The sequence below is a fragment of the Anastrepha obliqua genome, chromosome 1 (genome assembly GCF_027943255.1).
Source record: "Anastrepha obliqua isolate idAnaObli1 chromosome 1, idAnaObli1_1.0, whole genome shotgun sequence".
NCBI lineage: Eukaryota > Metazoa > Arthropoda > Insecta > Diptera > Tephritidae > Anastrepha > Anastrepha obliqua.
In genome coordinates, this window is record NC_072892.1 from 92,052,505 (window position 1) to 92,076,657 (window position 24,153).

Genomic DNA, 24,153 nt, shown 5'->3' on the forward strand with positions numbered 1-24,153 from the left:
CAACTAAAAAGTTGACCAAAGAGCAGACCAGTAACCCAACCATACTTGGTAACCCGATGCCCCACTTCTAGCAACAGAACAACATTTGTGGTATTCATGGGAAACACGTCATCAGCACAATATCCAAAAGTTACATTAACAACGCATTTTCATAGCTTAAGTATTTAGCCTTAGTTAAGACAAGTTGTAGTTTCAGTTCGGATTCTAGATTCAAAGAATAAAGACCGAATGGTGAACTCTATCGTATAACTTATACAAGCAATTGATGCACATGATAGGGTAGAAGTAAAATTATAATCTTTAAAAAATGACTATTTTTATTTTACAGACAAACAGATAAATACTTTGAGTTCATGAGACAAATCTATATATATATAAATGAAATGATGTTCGTTTGTACGCATTTTTTTGGGCCGATACGAGGCCAATTTTATTCGTTCTTTTTTCATATTATAGGGATCCACTAGGGGAAGGTTTTTACCAAAAAAAAATTTCTTTTAAATATTTTCTTCATATAAAAAAAAGAAAAAATCAAAATATTGTACAAAACAAAACTTGCTCGATTCTTAGATTAAAGTAAGTTTCGAATCGACATTCATTTTATGTGTACAACTTTTTTTGAATTTTTCGTTATTGTGAAACGATTTGTGTCGTGTTGTAATTAAAGAGTCGAATACAGAAATTTCAAATGATTCGAATGAAAAATTTTTTTTTTTTTTTTATTTCTTCCATAAAATATTACACCTGTCGTTAGACAATAAGTAACTTGATTTACAAAAAGATGGAATGAGAGTGATATTGAAGGGCCAATGCCCCCAAGCTCATTTAGAAGAAATATATACATATTATTTAAAAGCAAGTGGTTAACAAACAATGACATATACGATTAATTGACAATTGATTACAAGGATTTTGCAAGATCTGTTGGTGTTTGACGGTTAAGCCGACTTTGGGTAGATTTTTCTTTATTTGGTAGTCTTCTCATCATAGGATTTGTATGCGTTAATAGTCTATTTATGTGTCTTCTGCTAGCGCTTTGTATTGTTTCATCAATAGTATCGATGTCAAGGTCGCGATGAATATCTGCGTTAGGTATGTACCAAGGTGCATTAGTTAAGGTCCTAAGTATTTATGAAAATAATGTTTCAATTCAATTGAGCAATGCTTTCTTTGACCAATTCTATATGGAAATGAATGCGTTTGCAAACGATGTTTTCGGCTATGAACAAATGTTGGAATCGAATGAAAAAGGAAAGAAACGCGAAATGATAAAAAAAATTCTTGGAAAATTTAAAATGAATGGTGCTTCATTGGAAAAATTCAAAGATAATAAGAACATACACAAGATAAAGTTAGAATTCGAATTTTTAAGCCGGCCACACACATACAGTTTCAACTGATAGTTTAAACTGTACAATTCAACTGTACAGTCTAACATCCACGTGTGTGGATGTTTCAGTTTCAGTTCAATTCAACTCTACAGTTGAACTGAGACAAATGAAATTTTCAATTTTTTAAACTGAAAGTTTAAACTGATTATTACGTGTGTGGGGGTTCGCTGTACATTTCTCAGTTCAATTAAGAGGAGGTGTGTTGTATTCTGTGGTATTCCTTTTGAAAAGTTTAATTTTCGCGTAGTTAAGATGGCGCGTAATAAACCTAATCAAATAATTAGCGATTTTATTGAAATGTATCGATCGGAACCTTGTCTTTGGCAAGTAAAGAGTCATGATTATCATGACCGTATGAAAAAAGATAATGCATATACCAAATTAGCAAAAAAATTGGACGAAATTGAACCTGGTGCTACGAAGAAATCTGTTATTAATAAAGTGAACAGTTTGAGATCTGCTTTTCGCAAAGAGAAAAAGAAAGTTGAAGCGTCAAAGAAGTCTGGATCATCAGCGGATAGCATTTACAAGCCGGCACTCTGGTATTACGACTTGTTTGATTTCTTGCAAGACCAAGACACTCCGAAGACATCAATTTCAAATCTGGACAGTGAAGGTGAGGAGGTAAGAAAAACACGATATTATTAATTTATCCATAAACATTATTTTTATTTCTCTTGGAAAATATCAAAGAGTGTGGTCTCTTTTTATTTGTTTTTCAAAATATGATTTTTTTGCCATGAGATTTGGCCATCTTTCATGAAGTAGTTCATAAAATTTTCTCTGACTGCTTTTGCATCGTTACAAATATTTCCTCGATTACGACGATTTAGTGGAATCATCTTTGATTCTAAACTATCGCAACCAATAGAAATGACAGATCCATCATGAGTATTTTCTTGATACATACAGTTTGCAGGGGCGTATGTACTAGACTGATGTTCAATCAAAAAATTATGCAAAGCACAAGTGGCCATTACTATTTGTTGAACATTCTCTGGTTCTAAATTAATTGAGGTCTGAAAGATACGAAACCGTGAAGCCAGTATCCCGTATTTCTCATTTTTTCAGAAGTACACCACACAACAACTCATTCTAACTCTGATTTTGAAATCCTGTTGGAATTGGTGATCGATAATTTTGTCACTATAATGGTCAATGGAAATTTGCGTGTATCAGACCCTGCATATTATTTACCATATCAACTTTTTATGGAACATATGGACCAGATGAACACAAAAAAATAATTTAGTTTTGTTTTGATTTTTTGCAACATTTTGGTTTTCAGTTAATACAATAAAAACAATACTGTTTTTTAGTGAACACAAAATTCTAAAAACAACGTAATTGTTTGTTTAGCATTTTTTTAGAAAAAAAGTAAATTTTTTGGTTTTGAGGAAATTTGTTTATTGTTGCTATTTGTGAAAGCGTAGATATTTGTAAGTATTTGACTATAATCCTAAAAGTTAATGGAATACCACTATGACACATAGAAAACATTTTTTCAAAGGGGTGTTTTTCAAAAATTATAAAAAAAATTGTTTTCAAAAATTTTGAAGAAATAAAGTAAAATAAAAAAATTTCGAAGGCATGAAATTTTTTCAAAACCAAATTTTCCTCAAAAAGATAAAAGAAATTTCTTCGAAGAGGTGTTTTTCTAAAATTACAAAAAAAAAATTTCAAAAATTTTAAACAAATAAAATAAAATAAAACTTTTTCAAGGGTATGAAATTTTTTCTGAAAACCAAACAAAATTAAAAAAAAAATGGTGTTTTCAAAGCATTTCATATTCCACTATTAATAGAGAATACATTTTTTCGAGGGGGTGTTTTTCAAAGCGAAAAAAAAATCTTTTTTAACAAATCAATTTAAACTTTTACAAAAGTATGAAATTTTTTCAAGAACAAAATTTTCTCAAAAACGTTAAATTAAAAAAAAAATAGTTTTTTCAAAATATTTAATTTTCAGCAATTAACTGAGAAGAAATTTGTTAGAGCGAAGTGTTTTTCAAAACTTCAAAAAACACTTTTTAACCAAAAAAAATAAACCTTTTTTCAAAAACAACAGGAATGATAACATTGCCTAACAATTTCTGCACTTTTGCACAGTCTAAAGAGGCATTGATACAGAGTGTATTTCCAAACATAGTTCAACATTACAAAAACCATGATTGGCTCAGCGAAAGAGCAATTTTAGCTGGGAAAAATAAGGACGTCAATGATATAAATTCAGCTATTTTAGATCAAATACCTGGTGACATAGTTGCGCATAAGTCAATGGACACTATTACTGATCAAGATGAGGTCGTAAATTATCCAACTGAATTCTTAAACTCACTCGATTTGCCAGGTCTACCACCTCATAATTTACGATTAAGAATTGGAGCACCGATTATTATGCTGCGCAACATTAATGTGCCACGACTTTGCAACGGTACCAGACTCGCTGTGAAGAAGCTAATGGGTAACATTATCGAAGCAACAATTTTGAAAGAGAAGTACAAAGGGGAATACGTTTTGATACCCAGAATTCCACTGATTCAGACGGATTTACCATTCGATTTCAAACGTTTGCAGTTCCCTATTCGCCTTGCCTTCGCTATGACAATTAATAATGCGCAAGGACAGTCTCTACAAATGTGCGGTATTAATTTAGAATACCCAATTTTTTCTCATGGACAATTGTATGTAGCTTGCTCACAAGTAGGCAAACCATCGTCATTATTTATTTACGCGAAAGATAGAAAAACCAAAAGCGTTGTCTACCAAAAAGTGTTACAATAAAGTTCGAATGAAATTGTATCAAAGAATTTGCTTTGTTTCGTATTAATTTTATTCTCTTTCAGCAAATCATTGAATTTTTCGCCTAGCGAAGCGGGCGAGGGTACGCTAGTTTATTATAATACTTACTTACTTCTAAATATGTCAGGTCGCATGTTTTACCAGAAAATGTACTCAAAACGTTTTAATGTGTCAGCCATATTGCTGTTGTTTACAGTGGTTTTAAAAATGCACCTCGGCAAGAAAATACCGAGTTAATTAGACAAGAATGCAGCGAAGGACTAAACTGGTATGCGACGACCAAGCACCGTCCTTCAGCACTGCAAATAACTGGTACATCGACAGGGAGAGATACTCGATGGGCTTGTTTATGACTTTATTTTTGAGGTATCCGCAGAGAAAAGTCCAAAGGAGTAAGATCGGATGATCTGGGTGGCCAGATCCGCCATCAAAATGGCTTATCAGTTTGTTGAAAAGAAATCTCGCAGTATCGCTGTATCGCCATGCGTGGCGGGATCTTGCACCATATGTGTATACTAAATGAAGGGTATTCTCGCATTATTGGCAGAAAATAATAGTTCGAATTGCACCGATAAGACACATCACCCACCAAAATTGCTTGCCCTCGACGATTTTCAAAAAAATATGTTTCAATTATTCCACTACTAGACAATTCACACGACGCCGCCACTTTGGGACTATGAAGAGGGTGTTGATGTTTTAATAGTGGGTTATGTCCCTTATATGACTAATAATGGCAATTTGGCTTATTTACACTCGCATTTAATTCTATTCCATGTCATAAAACGGGCTTTATTACTCCAAAGAGTAGTGTTTGCCGTACAAAATCGGTCCAACATTGCCTCGCAGAAATTTGACACCCGGACTATTGGCCTTGAAATAAGCTTCAATTGTGAACTCAGGTTGTTTACCTGTCCACTGCAACATCGATACCAAATAATCTGCACGAATAACGAAACAATCGCGGTCCACTTCCCGCCCGTACGCTCAGCGATTAGGGAGCAACTTTAAATTTAAATCCTAGTTCTGGCACCGGACACCTTATACATATGAGCTTAAAATTTGCTTATTTATGCAAATATTTATCTGTTTATTTAGTCAAATGCACAAAAATTCTTACTGACTGCAGCATGGACTGTATGTCCATGGCAACCGCCGTAGCCGAATGGGTGGTGCGTGAATATAATTTGGAATTCGGAGTCCGTAGGTTCGAATCTCCGTGAAATACCGAAATGAAGGAAAACGTGTTTTTTAATAGCGGTCGCCCCTCGGCAGGCAATTGCAGTTGATTAAACTATAAAAAAAATAATTTCAAAATTTGCAGACGAGAAATACAAATGTGAGCTAAAGGTTCCTTAAAGTTCAACGGATGGAGAGAAAAGGAATGCATATGTTTGAATTCGTCTTATGTATCTAATATGAGTGACATGAAATGGGCTGCAAATGAAGGCGGAGTAATGAAGTCTACATCGTAAGAAAGAGACGTATAAAATCTTCTTGAGGGTACGGGTAATATTCCTACGCCGGATAAAAGCTAACATTATAAAAGTTTTCGAAACGATCTAATTGATACACTTAATGAATTTGAAAATCATGCCTTACTTCGCATCAAAATATAAAGGGTGGGCCATGTAAAATTTGCTTTTTGAATCGGCTATAAAAAAAACGAATCAATATTTTTTCAAATTTTTTTTTTTATTTTGAAGATTGAACATTGTCATTTATGAATAAAAAATTTTATCGTTCAAATGACTGCCACGACTGGCTTTACAGAAGGCCATTCGATCAACCAATTTTTAAGCACAGTTTCGATTGTTTGGGCTCCAATTTCATGAATGGCAACGTCGATTTCGTGTTTTAAAGCATCAATCGTCTCTGGATGGTTCGCATAGCATTTGTCCTTAACGGTTCCACACAAAAAATAGTCCAACGGGCTTAAATCACAGCTCCGAGGCGGCCAATTGATATCGGAATTTCGGCTGATTATTCGGTTTTCAAAAACGGTAGCCAAAAGTTCGAGTTTAACTTTGGCAGTGTGACAAGTTGCACCGTCTTGTTGAAACCAAATGTTTTTTGGAAACAAAAACTCGTTGAGCATGTCACGGTAACGCTCGCCATTTACTGTAACCGCGGGTCCTCGCTCATTTTCGAAAAAAATGACCCGATGATGCCGCCAGACCAAAAAAAAAAAAACGCACCAAACAGTGACTCGTTGTGGATGCATTTGCTTCTCTATAGTAACGTGTGGATTTTCTGAGCCCCAAATCCGAGAATTTTGCTTATTGACGTAGCCACCGATGTGAAAATGAGCTTCATCAGAATATATGATTTTTCGGTGAAAATGCTCATCTTCGGTCAAACGATTTTCTGCCCATTGAGCGAACCGCAAACGCATTGGATGGTCATTAGGCTTTAGTTCCGAGGTCTTTATGCAAAATTCTCCTCAAAGAAGTGCGTGAAATGTTCAATTCTTAAGAACGATGACGAGTTGAGGTTGTTGGATGTTCACGCACATTTTCGGCTACAGCAGCAATGTTTTCGGGTGTACGCACTGTAGGAGCACGTTCACGTGTTGTTTTATCCATTAACGATCCACTTTTATGAACACGATTAACAAATTGATCCCCAAACTGTCTTGTTGGCAAATCTTTTTTTTGGAATTTTTTTTCAAATTTCCCACAGTTTGAGTAGAAGACTCACCACTTTGGAAATAGGTTTTCAATATTTCCCAATTTTGTTCAAGCGTATAGCGTCCCATTTCGTAAATGTCAAACCTTTAAGTAAATTATGAACACATTTGACATGTCATTTGTGTTACCATTCTCAAAAAAATAGGTGGTTCAAAAAGCAAACGCTATATGGCCCACCCTGTACTAACAAATGCTAAACTTCTGTAAATACTTAAACGTATTTTGAAGTCTATCGATGCCAGATTATGGCTAGTCTGTCGACCGAGCTATAAATCGGTGTGTAATAAGCTCTCAAAATGCGTAAAGTTGGATTTCTTTAAATTTAGCACTTTTTTTATAAAATTGTAGGAACTGGCAATGCTGAAAGTAAGCTTCGCTTTATAAAGTTAAGGGGAATATCTGCAAGATGATATCGGTAGATCAGACGATTGCTTTTTTTGCTTAACTTAAACATTAGGATGCCAGCACAAAATGAAATGGCGCGCGGCCTATTTTAGTACTACTCTATTTTCTTAAGTTGGGACATTCTATGAAATGTAAAAGACGCTTTGGTTAAATGTTTGTAACCGAATTTTCCGGCGGCTGAAGAAGATTTTTAGTACACAGAAATGTGCTTTACTCTTTTCACGGTGCTACCGCCTTAGCTATGGCTATCTCTATCACCATTGTCTCTGACCCAATTAATACATAGCGAATTATGCAATTATTAGTCATTAAATTTGGAAGAAAATTGGTCAAATAGAAACTTTCAATAACAATTACACTTAAAAATAATTAAAATAAAGAATTAAAGAATTAATCTCAGTTTAACGCGCCAAAATCGCTTAAATCGCAAACTTGGCAGCGTGGACAGAAATCACAATTTAGCGAGCTTAAATCGCGTTGTAAATTTAATCCTTAAAAAAAAAAACTGAACATTTGTGAAACAAACTTGTCCCTCTTATTTCACTATAAGCTTTCAGGAAATCCAATTTCGAACAGCTTCCATTGAAATGTCTGCATTTGATTTAATTTCTCGGTTTTGGACACCGCTATCCAATGCCCGTATATGCTTGCTTGTGCTTTTGTAACCACAGACCGCAGATACGTTTATGAATTTCCTTACTTAATTTGTGATTCTCAACAACGACGACGGCAATCAACGCCGAATTATCAAATCAGATAACCACAATTCCCTTACCGAATCGAGCTACAGCAGTAGTTACTTCAATATAGGCACATACTTACGCAGAGTTAAAACGATACCAAAGATTAAGGCATAACTGTGCAGGCGTTGAAATGAACAAAAGCAAAAATTCTATGTCGAAAATGTCAATGCGAAGCAGAGTAGAAACCAAAATAACGCACACAAGCGCATTATCCAGGCATGGACGAACGAGTTGTGTTTTAAAGCATCGCTTTTTTGTTTGCACAAAACGCATATAACAGCAACAGCAACAATAACAATAACAAAAATATAATGTTCTGCATGTTTACCACTTGCTTCCTGTTACCACCGAACTTGCCGCCACAATATGGGGCATCAAGAGTATATGCAGTGATACTACACATTTGGTGTTCCAGCTTGGCTGTGGTTGCTTGAATGGCCTTTATGGCTGCTTCTGATGACGTTTGCTGTTAAATTGTGGTTGTTGTTGTTAGTCAGCATGCCATTGCTGGCTGCCTATTGTTTGCATGTATATGTGAAACGGAAAAAGCCAAGATAATAAATGCACAACTAATATTAATGTTGGCAACATGCAACACAAGGCCACAGTAATGACTACTCAGTTTCGCCACAAGGCGCGCGTAGAATTCTTGAATAAAACCGAAAATATTTCAATTTGTTGAAATGTAGTTGTGGATTTTGAGTGAAAGTAGAGCAAATTTTTCGGTCATTTTTTTTTTGTGGGTTGTCGTTTATGTTGTTGCATTGGTGTGGAGAATTCATACTGGAAAGGATTTGGGCAGCTTGAAATTGTTTTGTATTGCGATCAACATATAAGAATTTTACTGCGGGGCTTGGGGTTAAAAGGCGGTGAACTTGTCAAAAAGGAATGAAATAACTCGACAAATGGGGGAAACATTAATACATACATTCTTTATTTGCATTGTTGTACGTAATGCGAGTGTTAAATGCTGCTAGCTGGCTGTATTGTATTTTAGCAATCAAGACTGCCGTAGTTGTTGACTTGTTTACATGCACCAATGACTGGGAAGTGCATGGTCAAAAAAATATCCAGAAACATTAAATGGCATGAACTTGAAGGACAGAGCACAGGTAGTTTTTGGGATTCAATCATACCAAAAAACGCTTCCTTAATAAATCATTGGTTCCATGGACAGTAGATTTTGAAAAAAAAGTTGCAAGTGTCAATCCCTGTATTTAAAGCTTATGTTAAGTTGAATTTGGCATCGCAACAAAAGTTGTTTTTAATCCTTCTAAAAACCTTTGGAATGGTTTCTTTGTAATAGCTTGGTTATTTAACATTGGGTTTTCAAAACCAATATGTCATAATTCAAGTCATGATAAATTCTATAATTTCACCCATAATCGAAAAAGTTATGAATTTTTGCTAAAACACACATGAAGCGCGTTAAGGTCAAATTAAAGATTGCCATTCCTCAGTAGTAGTAGTTTAGTAAAAATGTTCAAAAACAAAAAAAGTTAATGACAAGTATCGGTAGCTACTGAAGTAGCTCTAGATGGGTGTCACTTGAAATGCAAACTTTTTTCTAAAAAGCCACAGAGACAGAAGTGAACCTTATGTAATGTCAAGGGTGAAGCATTCTCGAAATATTTAAATTGAACACTAATTTTAGAAACCAATTTCCACAATTGATAACCATTGAATACCTATGTATATAAATAATAAACCGTGTTACGAATATTTGAATGAAAAATTAAAGAAACGTTTATTTTATAAAATAGTTATAAAGAGTTACGGCTTTGTTTAGTTCTAGAAATGCTGCCGACCGGTTGCCATTCATTTTATAGTTACACAGCATACGCCAAGTTAAGAGGAGTCTGTGGGGAACAAAGAAAGTTCTCACGTCCTCTTTTGCCAGGCCAAGTCATCATCCATGCAGTTTATTTAAATAACAAATTGAACGGCGCCCATCTAAGTGGTTGTTCTTTCTTTGCAAAAATAATTTTCTTTTTCGAATCTAACAGTGCTAACAAATTGGTTCGAAAAAGAATTTCTAGAAATAATTGGTTCGTGTATACACGAGTCTAAAAGAAAAAACTGGAAAGAACACAGATTCTCTTATCAGTCATAAAATTGTCTGAGGGTAAATTTCCAACCGAGGTTTTTTTAAATGAATAACAAGAAATAATGAATCGGTTGGCTTGCATTTTCCACAAATTATAAAGATAATGTATTGCTACATTTTACATAATCTTTTGAAGAAATTTTGAATATTAAATACCCTTTATTTTGAAATACCCTTTCTAAAATTTGCTCGAAACAGTATTTTTTTAATGAATATTTTGCTCAACGTGTGCTGAAAACGATTTAATTTACACGTTTATTATTATTGTTATAATTATGGAAAGTCTTGCTGAATTCCGAAGACCTTGCCGCCCAACACTGCTGCATCTTATTAAAAATTAATTCCCTAAATGTGTCACAAATAAGTAGTTGTTAGATCAAACTTCATACACACCATTAACATTTCACCTCACCAAACAGAAACAAAACAACGCTACTGATAAACTTATAAATTTGCGAGAGAATGCGCACGATCTCAAAGAACGTTGTATGGGAACTATTCAGATATAAAATTTTATTTTATTTTATTATTCTCAACTTAAAAATTTGTGTATAAATCTTCTTTATGGCATTTCCACAATTGATAACCACTGAACACCTATATAAATATTCAATCGTGTTACGAATATTTGAATGAAAAATTATATTAAAGAAACGTTTATTTCATAAAATAGTTACAAAGAGTTACGGCTTCGTTTTAGAAGGAGAAATCTCTCTGATTTGAATAATCTCCTCTCCAGTAGAACCAGAATGAGCCAGCTAATATTCGACTGGAAAATGGACCAAATTGGTCTAAGACGCTGTAAGCCTTAAATAAATAAATTTTGTGCACACCGTCAGGTAGTCAGAGGCCATTGTGAAATCAAATCTCTTTTGTTTGAGTTTTACTATAATAATAAATTCTCTTTTCATAATACAATATTGAATAATCTTTGGAATTATAGAAGGAGCCGAATTAGAAAAAGATTGAGTTAATGTAATTCAGCAAAAAATCTGCACTGCCTAAATTTCCTAAATATTTTTTTCATAAATGCCGAATGTACCTATGTTTTTAAGGTTTAATATGTAAACGCACATATTCACAAGTAATTTCATTGAGTGCGTAAGTGTCTTCCGTAGTCAACAATCAAAGCAACAAAGAGAAAAAAAAAAATAGAAAATAAATTAAAACAAACTTAAAAAATACTATTTTATACAAAACCACTTAAGTGAAATTTCCCCTTCCGGTCACTGGTCTCACAGCGACATGTGGCTTTGATATACAAACCTGTTAGCAATTCGCAATTCGCATTTCATTTTATATTATACTTTTCATGTGGCTATTTTAAGGTTTACTACTCGTTTTGTTTTACACCTTTGTATTTACGTTTTGGTATCTAAACATTCCCCCACCTTCACTTCTTTCACACTGCACTACCCTGATGGAAGCATGTGATCCTTAACCCTAAGGGTTTAAAATAACATTTCATGAGTATTTCTACTTTGATTTTCTACCACTTTTCATTTAGCTAAAAGGTGAAGTGCAATTTTACCGCAAACTACAATTCAAAACACTTTAAGGTCCTGCTTGTCATGTCATGAATAGAAATTGCACTCCCATATAAATAAATTAAATTTCAGTATGCAGTGCCCAGTGCCATGCGGAAGGGGACGCAACATCGGTGTTACGATTTGATGAGTTTTCACTCACATATTTACGTTCTTAAGAAAGTCTTAATATGCATATGAATATTTCGTATGTATTTTGTTACATAATAAAATTCGATACATTACAGTGTGCGGCAGTAAAATATGTCGAAGGAAAATTTCATAGTCATATGAAACTATAGATTTCTTATAGTAATTCTGCTTACTCAATTTTTCATTTTCTCACCAATTAAATTTTTTAAAGAACTTTAACGTTTCAAAGTAGTAACTTGTTAAAAAAATTATTTTAATTACTTATTTATCGGCCTTTGCTATATGGATTTAAAACGAAGGAGAATGTACGCAGATATTTAAGAAAAATTTTCACATTTCCCCAGGCAAAATATTATACAATAATGCCCTCTGAAAATATATCCTCTAATATTTAAAAACAAAATGTTCCATTATTATAAAAAATTTATATTAAAGATAATATATTCGTACATTGTAATATATATATTTTTTTATTTCAATTTACTTTCTGTTGATCAACGCAAATCATGCCATAATAGATAATTCACTTGGATTTATCACTTCTCAGCTCGCTAGATAATATTGTGCTCGCAAAGTAAAAGAATTGTATGTGAAAGCAAAAACAGCTTAGCGATAACCAAGTAACATGGTTTACAACCGTTTAAATCACAAGCGATATGCATAGGCCAGTGCATACAAATAAAAGTAGGGATATTTTTTTTCAAAATATATTCTGCTTACTTTAGGCACGTTGCTTCGAAAAGTAATGAAATAAATAAAGAGTTTGAGGTCATGTGGTGAGGAGTAGGACGATCGTTTTCGGACGACCTACGAAGCGATCAAACCATTTTGCATATTTTCAGTTGGTCAAAATGAAAAAAATGCAGTGCTACCAAATCATATGCAAAACTTATCTCGAAGATACACAAAATAAAAGACAAAAAAAAAACGATTAACGCGAAATTTAAAAAATAAAAAATAAAAATAAAAGAGATTATTAAGAAAATTCGAAAAAAAACAGTTTTTAGAAGCACAGATCTTATTTAAACATCTGAAGCTTATAGGATGCATCTACCGAAATTTGTATCACTTTTTCCCATAAAACACAGGAGGAACTGGACAACATAGAATCTCAAGCTTCCTGCAATTCTTAACTCAAAATGTTCTCCATTCGTTCGACGGCGATACTACCAATGTCATGCCCATGTTAAAGTAATGCCATTCAGGAGCTGAAAATTAAACGATTTCCATCAGTTCTAGCAGATCTACTCCGCATAAATAAATCGTGCTAGGGCGTAGCAGCGTTTCAGCTAAAAATACATCCATATATTCTTCAGTTTGTATGTAAATGTAGGTGCACTTAATGAATGTGAAGTGAAAAATTTTAATTAATTTTCGCGCCATTACAACAACTTCAGAATTTTCACTTTGGTACAAGTATAAGTAAGCATTACTATGCGCCTGCCTATAATTTACAATCAAATATTTGCCATTGAGGTGAGCTTACATTCTCTTACAAACAAAAAAATTTCTGAAATTTATAGCATGAGTGATTTATTATAACAACTTACATATACATACACAAATTTATTAATTTATAAAAACACATCGCAGTGTTATATTATAATCTAGTTTCAACAATGGAGCCACCTCTCCTTGACTTTCCTTGATATAATTTCAGCACTTAGTTCTCAATATAGGTCCTTTTTTATTATTTTACTCTATTTTTTATTTTTTTATTGTCAAGAATTTGTTATTCACTTTGAAAATAATCTATGTACATATGTAAGTATATAATGGATTGCTGTTTGGTGTGGAAGCGTGCCATCCACGAGCGGCTTAACAAATGTGGGAGGAAAAAATGGTGTTTCCAGATTTTCGAAATATACAACATAAAAAAAAATTAAGTTTGATATTAATGGTATTTATCAAAGAATGTATTAAAATATTGAATGTATTTTTTTTTAATTTGGGTAGGGTTGCCCCTATCGAGAAAAAGTTGCAATAAGGGTATTTAAATAGTTTAACAACATGCCATCAAACGGGACGAGTTTTAAAAAAACATATAGTAGTAGTAGTAGCATTCGGAGATTCGAACCTATGTACTACGAATGGTAGTACGAATAACCCTATTCAACTACGGCGGCTAAAAAATATATACCATACTTTTATGTAGGATTGCCATTTGAAAAAAATTAATATTAATTGGCAATATTACTCGCAAATAAATCACCTTCTGCCATTGAATTTTCAAGTTGAAATGTTATATGATTCATAAATTTGTCGTTACCTGATGAAGAAAGTTAGTGCATAATTTCTGTCTACATACAGGGTGCATACGGAATTTTAGGGGAATGTGTATGTGTCGCTATAACTTCCTGAAACCATTATTTTTCTCTTTCTCTTTTCCAGATAAGATATGGAGGACTACATCTTGATTCAAGAAATCAAGGCATATCTCTTTCGTTGTCATCGCTATATGTGCAAATCACACCGATTTAGAAATCTTTATTTTTTTTAAGTACGCCCGTTAATTCATTCATAAGGCTCGGCGTGAATGGGAAGCATCAGGCGGTAATGCAGAATCTGTTGCTAAACGCAAAAGAACACAAGGAATGTTTTGTTCAATCTGCAGAATTTATTCCAAAATTGTAATCGATCATTAAAAAGGACCTTTCAAAATCAATGAGGGCTCTTGTGAGAGTGCTTAATGCTTCTGAAAGTATTATCCGTCAAGTTATCCATGAAGATCCCCGGTATAAATCAGACAGTTTATGCCAAAGCAAGTACGAGAGCAGCGAGTTATCTGATCCAAACGCTTGTCATACAAAATGAAATACCTTGAAGTCTGAAATGTTATGGTTTTTTCTAGCGAAAAAAATGCTGATCAAGACCAAAAGACCAACGACAGAACTGACTAGGTTATTTTTCAATCCTACAGATGTTCCTGTTGTTATGCACACGAAATTTTGAGCCACTGTCATGGTTTCTGGTGTTGTGAGCAACAAAGGACATACCATGCCCCTACACTTCTTTACTCAAGGATTTCGAGTAAAATCTCGTTCATAGAGGTACTAGTGACAGTAGTGAAACCTAATATTGATAGTGTACATGATGACAGTCCACACGTCTTTCAGCAAGACTCTGCTCCTTCACTTAAAACGATGGCGAGACATGATTGGATGGCTGAAAATTGCTATTACCACAAAACTCCGAAATTATGGCCGCCTAACTATGCAGAACTTAATCTCCCGGATTACTACGTATCGAGCGTAGTTGAGCGTGAAATCAATAAACATCTTCATAATACCAATTTTTCTTTTAAGGTTGCATTACTTATAATGTTACACGGAATACGAATAAGGATCATTTGATTCGGGTATGCAATCGTTTCTGGACACGGATCGAGGAGATTATTGCAGCTAATGAAAATTTCATTAAATGGTTTATAGATATTTTCATATCTGCAAAATCGAAATTAGTTAAACTAAGACTTCATTAAAATAATACAACCTTGTGACCAATATACTTAAGATAGAGCCCTTATAAAAATTATTAGATTGAAAATGTGCGTAATCCCTCCAAACCACTACTAAGTAAAAACGGCTGAAAAAATACCTTTTTTTTAAATTAAGCTCACTGATTATTGCATTTTCAATTATTTGGCCGGGCAATCTTGTATGAAATCTTTATTTATTTATTATTATTTATATATACATTATTTATATTAATATTTGAAATAATTGCAGTTAGAGGTTGTATACATTTAAATAAAATCAATAATTTCTATTTATTGCATCATCAAATAAATCCTGATATTGTTTTATTAGCGCTGCTATATTTGTGTGCGACGGCCATAAAGAGTCTAATAACAGGCTTAGTGTTAATCGAGATTAACAGGCTTAGTGTTAATCGAGATTAACGACTTAATTCGAAATTATCTTAAGAATTAAGTGAAACTAATCCGGATCCGGGGGCCGCTGTAGCCGAATGGGTTGGTGCGTGACTACCATTCGGAATTCAGAGAGAATGTAGGTTCGAATCTCGGTGAAAGACCAAAATGAAGAAAAAGTTTTCAAACCTCCGAGTGTATTTCTGCCATGAAAAGGATCCTGATAAAAAATATCTGCCGTTTGGAGTCGACTTGAAACTGTAGGTGGAACAACATCAAGACTTGACAAGATTTGATATCCGGGGCAGTTTGAGAAATTGCAATTTAAGGTTTTTTAATCAATAATTATTACTTAGTATCAGTACAGCTTATACCCGTATTTATGGCCTACGGTTTATCTTTTACTCACAAAACTATCCAACAAACAAATCAGCTGTTCTCTTATCGGTGTAACAACCGGCTGTCACACTATTTCAATTTTAATCAGATTAACTGCCTCGGTAATCCGGAATAATGTCGCCATCTCTAAATACTATAACATGCCTAAATTCACGATTAAAATAATACGAGTTAAGAAAATCATTTATTTCACCACTTTACGAATCATTATTTCTCTGAAAAATAACTTCTATCAGACAAATTTTGCAAGCCCAACGGCTTGCGCCTACACAAATAGTTACTAATACCATCTGGCCATTGGAGTTAGGATAATGAAAACTTTGTGGAAATGTGTTTCACTTTTTTATTTAATTTGAATCAGTTAGGGTAGAACGGGTTCCGAATTATAGAGCAATAATTGATTAGATTGTGAAATGAAATGGAACACACATCGCTTTAAAAGTAATTAACTTTTGCTCCAAGTATATTTATTGGAAATATTTTTACCACAAAGGAGTAAAATAAACTTTTTAATATATTGGTAATTTGCCAAAAACAACTAATTTTTTACAAATATCACAACTTTTTTATTACTTACCTGCGGAAAAACTAATAATTGTTCACTATTTCGAAACAATGTAACGTAAATGAACGAAATTAGCAAATACCGCATATTTTAGGGTGCGCAAATACTTCGAAATTCTTAATAAGCTTATAATACATATGCACGTATAAATATATTTGCATATATGCATACTCTTATGTGATCAATTTCCCGTCCAATCAATACCAGTGCACGGCAGGTGACAGTTAATGGAATTAAAACGGCATTATTGCTTTTCAGCGGACCCAGCGCGGTGCGATGAATTATTACGGTGATTATTCGTATCCTACTGATTACCTATGTATACATGCAAATATGCTGTGTGTTAGCTGTTAATGAGAAGCAGGTATCAAATCAAATATGTTTAGCTATTGGATAAACAAAATAAATAAAATTGACTTACATATTTGAATGGCTTGTTATTGAAACATTATTTATGGGCAAGCAGGGGCATTTTGATTAGTACTCGTACTCGTATAAGAATACGTTATGGTAAAATTAACTGCATTTCAACTGTCGTATCACATGTCACCACGACACTGCAAACCAAAAAATAAATGAATGAATAATGAAATACACTTAAATGAAAAATGTCAAGGTTGCGGAAACCACGCAAACGAGATTTTTCAATACGTGCAGGTGGAAATGGGATGAAAAAAGGTTAGGCCTATAAACTTACCTTTATAGCACCCGCCTTGTTTGACCAATTTTGAATTGTGCAAGAGTTCAATCTGTTTCCTAAGATAAAACTTCGATTAAAGAGAACAAGATTTGAGTCTGTTTAAGTTGTGCAAGAAAAAGTGGCACACATCCTAAGGAAGCTGATTAATTAATACTACAGCACAAGCACTACAATGAAGGAATCGATTGGAGCATTGTGGGCGTGATTTGGAACTAATTTTCTATTGATTAAAGTTATGTTTTCTAAAATTCTGCATTTCAATATATTACGACATTTGAAATCAGCTTGTCATAAATAAATTTAAATTCTTCAATGATAGGAAAAATGTTGGTGCTTTTGAATCATTACAAACACCAAACGATGACTTGCGCTCATAGATATGAAAGTGGCATAAGTCAAAAATTTAAAGAAATTATACAAGGTGAAGTCCAAAATGAACAAGACTGAGCTAAAATAGAAGCTACACAAGTTTTGTTTTGATAACTTCGAGTTTATGTTTTCAAAATAGTCCCATTTGGCCTCGACACATTGTTTTGCGTGGTCTAAAAGCTTTTCGAAAGAGTGTTTCAGCTCATTGACCGGAATGTCCTTCAAGATGTCGGTACCAGTCTCATGGATGACCTCTACGGACGCAAAACGTTTTCCTTTCATAGCCAAACGAAATTTTGGTACTAGGTAGAAGTCACATGGAGCCATATCAGGCGAATACGGTGAGTGATTGATGGTCAAAATGCGATTTCTAGTCAAAAAATCAGTCAGAAGAGTGGATCGATGAGATAGTGCATTGTCATGCAATAAGCGCCAGCTTCCTCCTTTGCAGTATTCAAAGCGAATTCGACGAATGCGATGCAACAAACGCTTCAAAACGACAAGGTAGGAAATTGAATTGACGTGTTGGCCCATTAGCAAGAATTTCTTGAGGATAATTCCCATGGAATCGTAAAAATAATTGAGCATCGACTTGATTTTTGACTTCTCCAAAGGCGATTTTTTGGGTGGGGGCTCGTCTGGTGCCTTCCATTTGGCACTTTGACGCTTAGTTTTAGGTTCATGTTGGAAACACCACGTTTCGTTACCAGTTACAATGTTGTAAAGGAAGTTCTCGTCTTTTCTCGCCTCTTTAATGAGTTCTGTCGAATGTTGAATTCTAAGCAATTTTTGGTTCTCAGTTGACTTATGCGGAATGAAACGTGAACAGATCTTTCGTAAGCCCAAATGATCGGTTAAAATGCGATAAATCGATGTTTTGAAGATATTCAACTTCAATTCCATGAATTTCAACGATGATTTTTTTTCATTTTTCATAAATTTATGAACAATATGGAGTTTTCGGTGTTCACTGATTTTGGGCGGCCCGCATGTTCATTGTCATTTATGTCCTCACAACCATGTCTGAAACGTGTAAACCACTTATGAACTCTGGCATGAGATTGGCAATCACCACCATACAAATTTTTCATCAATTCAAAATTCGAAACTCATTTTTGTGCCGATGACACAAACATACTGACACTTTAGACGCAATAACTTCGCTTGCACTGAACCTTGGTGACAAGTTTTCATTGGAAGTCAGCTAGAGGTTACCCCCTTCCAACGGACTAACTCATTAAAAAGATGGCGCCATCAAAAACATTTTTATGGCTTCACCTTGTATTTACTTCGATTATAAACCCCCACTAGATCAGTAACGAAAGTAGATAAAGATTATTTGGTGTTTACTACCATAAAGGCAGGAATATTTTAAGAATTTTAAAAATCCCGAAATGATTACTTTTTTAAAATAATTAATAAATGTCTCTTGAACATCAAATTCCATCAAATAAAACTCATAGTTTTTTAATGTTTTAAGTCACTTATAGGACATTCAACTAATGCTGAAAATGGTCTAAGTCAATTACAACTTTAAAAACAACATTTCGATTATAGTTCACACAAAATTTCATATTAATTAAAAATTTCGGTTCATCAAGACTATCAAATTCTAAATAAAAAGTTCACACAATGCTAAAATATTTTTCTATTGTAATTTATTGAAATGCAATTCATTTAATATATGACTGATACCTCTCTCAAAATTATAGGCACAGGTGTACTCATGCCTCAATTCCTCGCTAATATTAAACTTTAAATACCTAAAGCTGAAAGCTCTAACTCTATTCTGGGTTGAAAACACTATTATAAGCACTTGCCATACAACATACAACCAACACATCAAAAGAAGAATTTACGCATCGTTAGACATTTCGCACTCATATATACTAGGGTGTTTCCTAATTTTCAACTTTCTGAAAGTTGCCGCCGCAATTCGGCATTCGCTTCTATTATCTAAGTAAATGAAATTGAATTTTAGGGATCGCTACCAAGGTCAAAGCATAAGCAAATAACATGTGCTTTCCTAAAAATAATTGTACGCCAAACCATTGGTTTAGTTAATATATACCTAGTAAATATTATACCTAGTCCTGCCATAAATTCTGTGACAAATTTTGGAATGCGTAAGGCGATAACAAATTCGCAAAAAAAGTTTCGTTATTTTTGCTTTTGTTCGTTTGCATTTTCTACTCATAAATTATAGTTAGTTTTGTGCAAATTCCGCTTGTTAATAATGGAGTGGGGGCCAAGGAGAATCGCATTGCCGTCATTGCATTACTTAAGTGTGGTAAAAGTGCAAGTGAGATTTATGAAACGCTGAAAAAACTTAATACTTCGAGAATGTTTGTTTACTCCACGATCAATCGTTTTTCCCAAACGTCTCGCCGGTTCGCACCATTCCAGCCATAAACGTCGTTGGAGAAAGAATTGCAGATATCCTCTTAGAACGCCTTCCATAGCTCAACTGGTCATCTTTTGACAACGCACTTGAAGAAAATTAGACTCGACAGATGCAAGCAGCTTCATCGGTGGCACACGGTCAACCGCCATGAAAATGTTCTTTTCACAGATGAGAAAATTTTCACCGTTGAAGAAGTTTTTAATAAGCAAAATCTATAGACGAAAAAAATGTTGTTTGAAGGGTTCACCGTGGCCACTATCCATCCTCCGTAATGATTTGATCGGGAGTGTATTGTAAAGGCGTTACAACTCTCCATTTCTGTGAAAAAGAATTTAAGACCGGGGCAAAAGGGTGTAAAAGTGGATATCTTAGAAGGTATGCTGAAGTATGGATCTGGCGAGTGTTTTATCTTCCAAAAAGATTTCGTCCCAGCCCATAAGGCAAAAACCACCCAGCAGTGGCTAAAAACCAACATTCCTGGGTTCATATCCGCACAAGGTTGGCCATCTGAAAGTGTGGATCTGAATCCATTGGACTACAGCTTGTGATCAGAATTGGAGAATATGAGCTGACGTAGACTTCACGGAAATTTGCAGACTCTCAAACAATCTTTACTTCGAGCAGCGATGTCAATATCGATGGAAACCGTGCATGCTGCAATAGCTGAATGTCCAATCGTTTGAAGGCTTGTGTAAAAGCAAATGGTAATCGCTTCGAATGAAAATTGACAATTTTTTTCTTTAATATTTAAATGATTAAATAAAACTAACTTCATTAAAAAGTATTATAATTTAATACCTATAACGGACTTAATTTGTATTGAGTATTTTCTTTCGTAGTGGTAAGTTCTTATCCCTACCTCGCACGCATGGACATGTCCTTGTCGGCTCTGTTCTGTCGCACATTCCTCTGTCATAAAGAAAGCACGTGAGTTTTGTTTTGCCATGCATTGCGTTCTGCCTGATTTGTAAAAATACAGTTAAAACTACTCTAATACAAAACCATAAACAAGGTGGCACAAAATTCATAACCCTATCAGAAGATTTATAATTTTTTCAAATGGCGTCGCTCGTAAATCATATTTGATACTTGTGATCGAAACACCTGCAGTATACAAAAAGTCAAGAAAACGAACGCGTAAAGTTCAAAATAAAGATTTTCATCACACAAAATCCTGTTTTTTATTTGGTAAAAAATGTGATTGAGGAGAAAAATTGAATGATTAATTTTGTGCACTATTAGCATAAATTTGCTTACCTTATTTTATCTTACATACCTATCTTTCTTGTAATAATTGTTTCATTTATATTATATTTCCTTTTTTTAAATAAACGAAATTTTAATAAATGAGGTGATGAGGCATGTTTTAATAGCCAACTCAGAGGATACCCTACAACGTGTATTATACAAATTTGTAGTCACTCCAAAAATATTTAATACGGAGGTTCACACTGGACATACATCGAACTGTTATTGAACAAGTGATGAAGTTTGAATACTGCGGGGTGGAGACCTCCAGTGACCGCAGCATTATTAAGCAAGTGCGAGAAACATGTGCTCAAGGGGACAAGATATCAGGATGCTTCAGAGACATAATATGGAGGAATAAGTACCTAAAAGCGGAAGGTAAAACCCGAATATATACATTTTTGATAAGACCCATTCTGACGTTTGGCGCAGAGGCACGAGCCGGAAATGCAAAAACAAAAGAAATCCAACGCACTACAGAAATGCAAATTTTATTATCCATGGCAGGAAAAACTCGACTAGATTGGATACGAAATGAAGCAATAAGGGAAGAAACGAAAGTTACTTGTATTGTTAAACTGTAAGGCCTGGAAGGCAAGCTTGAAATTACCATATAACAAAGCCATCCAATGATCGAATAATAAGGATTGGATGATTCTAAACCAAACGGAAGACGTGCACGGGGAAGACCGTAAAAACGATGGAAGGAGAGCTGGATATCTGCGTCAATTGAAGACACAGAAAATTCTTTTTATTTTATTATTGAATTTGTGAATGTAATGAATTTTATGTTTAAAATGTAATTTATATTGCGTGAAGAAAAATCGGCAAGAAGCCTACCATATAATAAACGACAAAGAAGAAGAGAAATTAAAAAAGAAATTTCATTTGCTGGTAACGACCTCGAAGTATTACCATATTTTCACAATGCGAAAAAAATACTTAACACTTTTTTTGCTGTGGGGAAAGCCGCGGAGCTAGCCTACTCTATAACAAGAAAGAACTCAGCTATTAATATATACGAGGACAATCAAACCGCAATAAAAGCAATAAGCTCATATTGTATTAAGTCCAAAAATGTTCGACGAAGCAGGGAGGTCATAGCAAGGCTAGCCACAAACAGTAGGCTGCATATTTACTGGGTACCTGGTCACAAAGGTATTATGGGGAACGAAATAGTAGATGAGATAGCAAAAAGTGCTGTGAGACTACCTTTTGAACAAGAGAACGACATACCAAAACCGCCAAATACAACATACAATGAAACGAACGACTACATGAAAAGGCGAGTGGAAGCTAGGTGGACTAATCTGACCACATGCAAAACAGCAAAAGTTATGTGTAGAACTAACGACAAAAAACTGACTCAATTCGTATTTACGCTCTCGCGAAAGGACTGCAGAACTATCATAGGTATGCTAGCAGGTCATAATTTATTGGCTGCACATGCGTACAAGATAGGGATTGCTAACACGGACAAATGCAGGAAATGCAGAGAGGATGTTGAGGAAACTTTAGAACACATTCTGTGCGTCTGTCCGGCATTATTAAAAACGCGTTTAAAATGCCTGGGAGCCCCATTGTTTAAGGGTCTGGAGGATGTCTCAAAAGCGGATCTCCCAGCGCTGCTTAGATTCGCCAAAAGCGCTGAAATCCTACATGATGCCTACTTTCGGTATTCATAGAGGTCGGTCTCCATCTGGTATCGCTAGGGACCAAAAGGTCTATGCGTGGCTTGTTGCCAACCAGGCTAACCTAACCTAACCTTTTCTATGTCTGAGAACAGAATAAAAATATCACAAGAGACAAAACTAAAAAAAAAAAAATATTATATAAGAATCACCCTAATACATGCCAACATGCAATACATATGCATATCATCGCATTATCAATTACACTGGTATGTACGCTTCCATGTACATTCAAGTTCGTCTATCAGCTATCAAATACAAATTCATACTTGTAGACGCACCTAAAACATGGCTCATTACCGTAAACTAGTGAATGTATGCTTCATAATTTTTCACACTTGCCTCTCTTTCATACAGAATTAGCTGTTGATATCCTAAATGAAAATTATAGTGTGCTAATGCTAAAATTTATAGTCCGTATCAAATAATGGAGCATTACATTCAGAATGAATATGAGTATGTGCATGTGCAGAAGCAATATTAAATCGCAAAGTATACAACTTTTGGGTCAATGCATATTTACACGAACATTTGTTTTATGGATATACTTTGCTTAGAAATACGCTGAGTTCGTAAAGGGTGTTAGCAAGAAGCTATCACAAGTTCATCTATAGATAATATATATAAATACATACCTATATACACGTAAATGAAGATGTAAGTTAAATTGTAAAAATTCATTCACACTTTCACTTAATTACAGCGCAAAATCAAGTGGTTTCCTTTAATTACCACTCCAATAAAAACGAGTAAAGGATATGCCCCGCAGTATTTTGATTGTTATCAAACTAATGGGAAACTAGTATATTTTGAGTCAGTAGTAGATTGAAAATTCCCCTGAACGAATTTCCACTTACCAGGTTTATTTTCTGAATAAATAGACGGTATTTTGTTGCAGTTTCTTTGATAGCAGCTATCGATCATGCTATTGGACCCTACATCATAAATGCATCATATATGAAACCTTAATTTTGCACGCGTTTGTGCCTAGAGATTATAAATTCACGCTGACCCAAATAACGTGAAACATGTGTACAGAAACATCGAACAACATATTTTATTTCCCAAGCTCAGTTAATTCATTTTGAAC

The 24,153-nt window shown here is 34.3% G+C and overlaps 1 protein-coding gene across 1 annotated transcript; it reads left to right on the forward strand.

Annotated features, from left to right (window-relative positions):
- The first annotated feature begins 1,637 nt into the window (after window positions 1–1,637).
- On the forward strand, window positions 1,638–14,297 carry LOC129235936 (uncharacterized). Its single transcript, XM_054870029.1, has 2 exons — window positions 1,638–2,015; window positions 14,208–14,297. Exons 1-2 carry the CDS (start codon window positions 1,644–1,646, stop codon window positions 14,295–14,297), a joined length of 462 nt encoding a protein of 153 aa, XP_054726004.1. The 5' UTR covers window positions 1,638–1,643.
- Window positions 14,298–24,153: the final 9,856 nt, after the last annotated feature.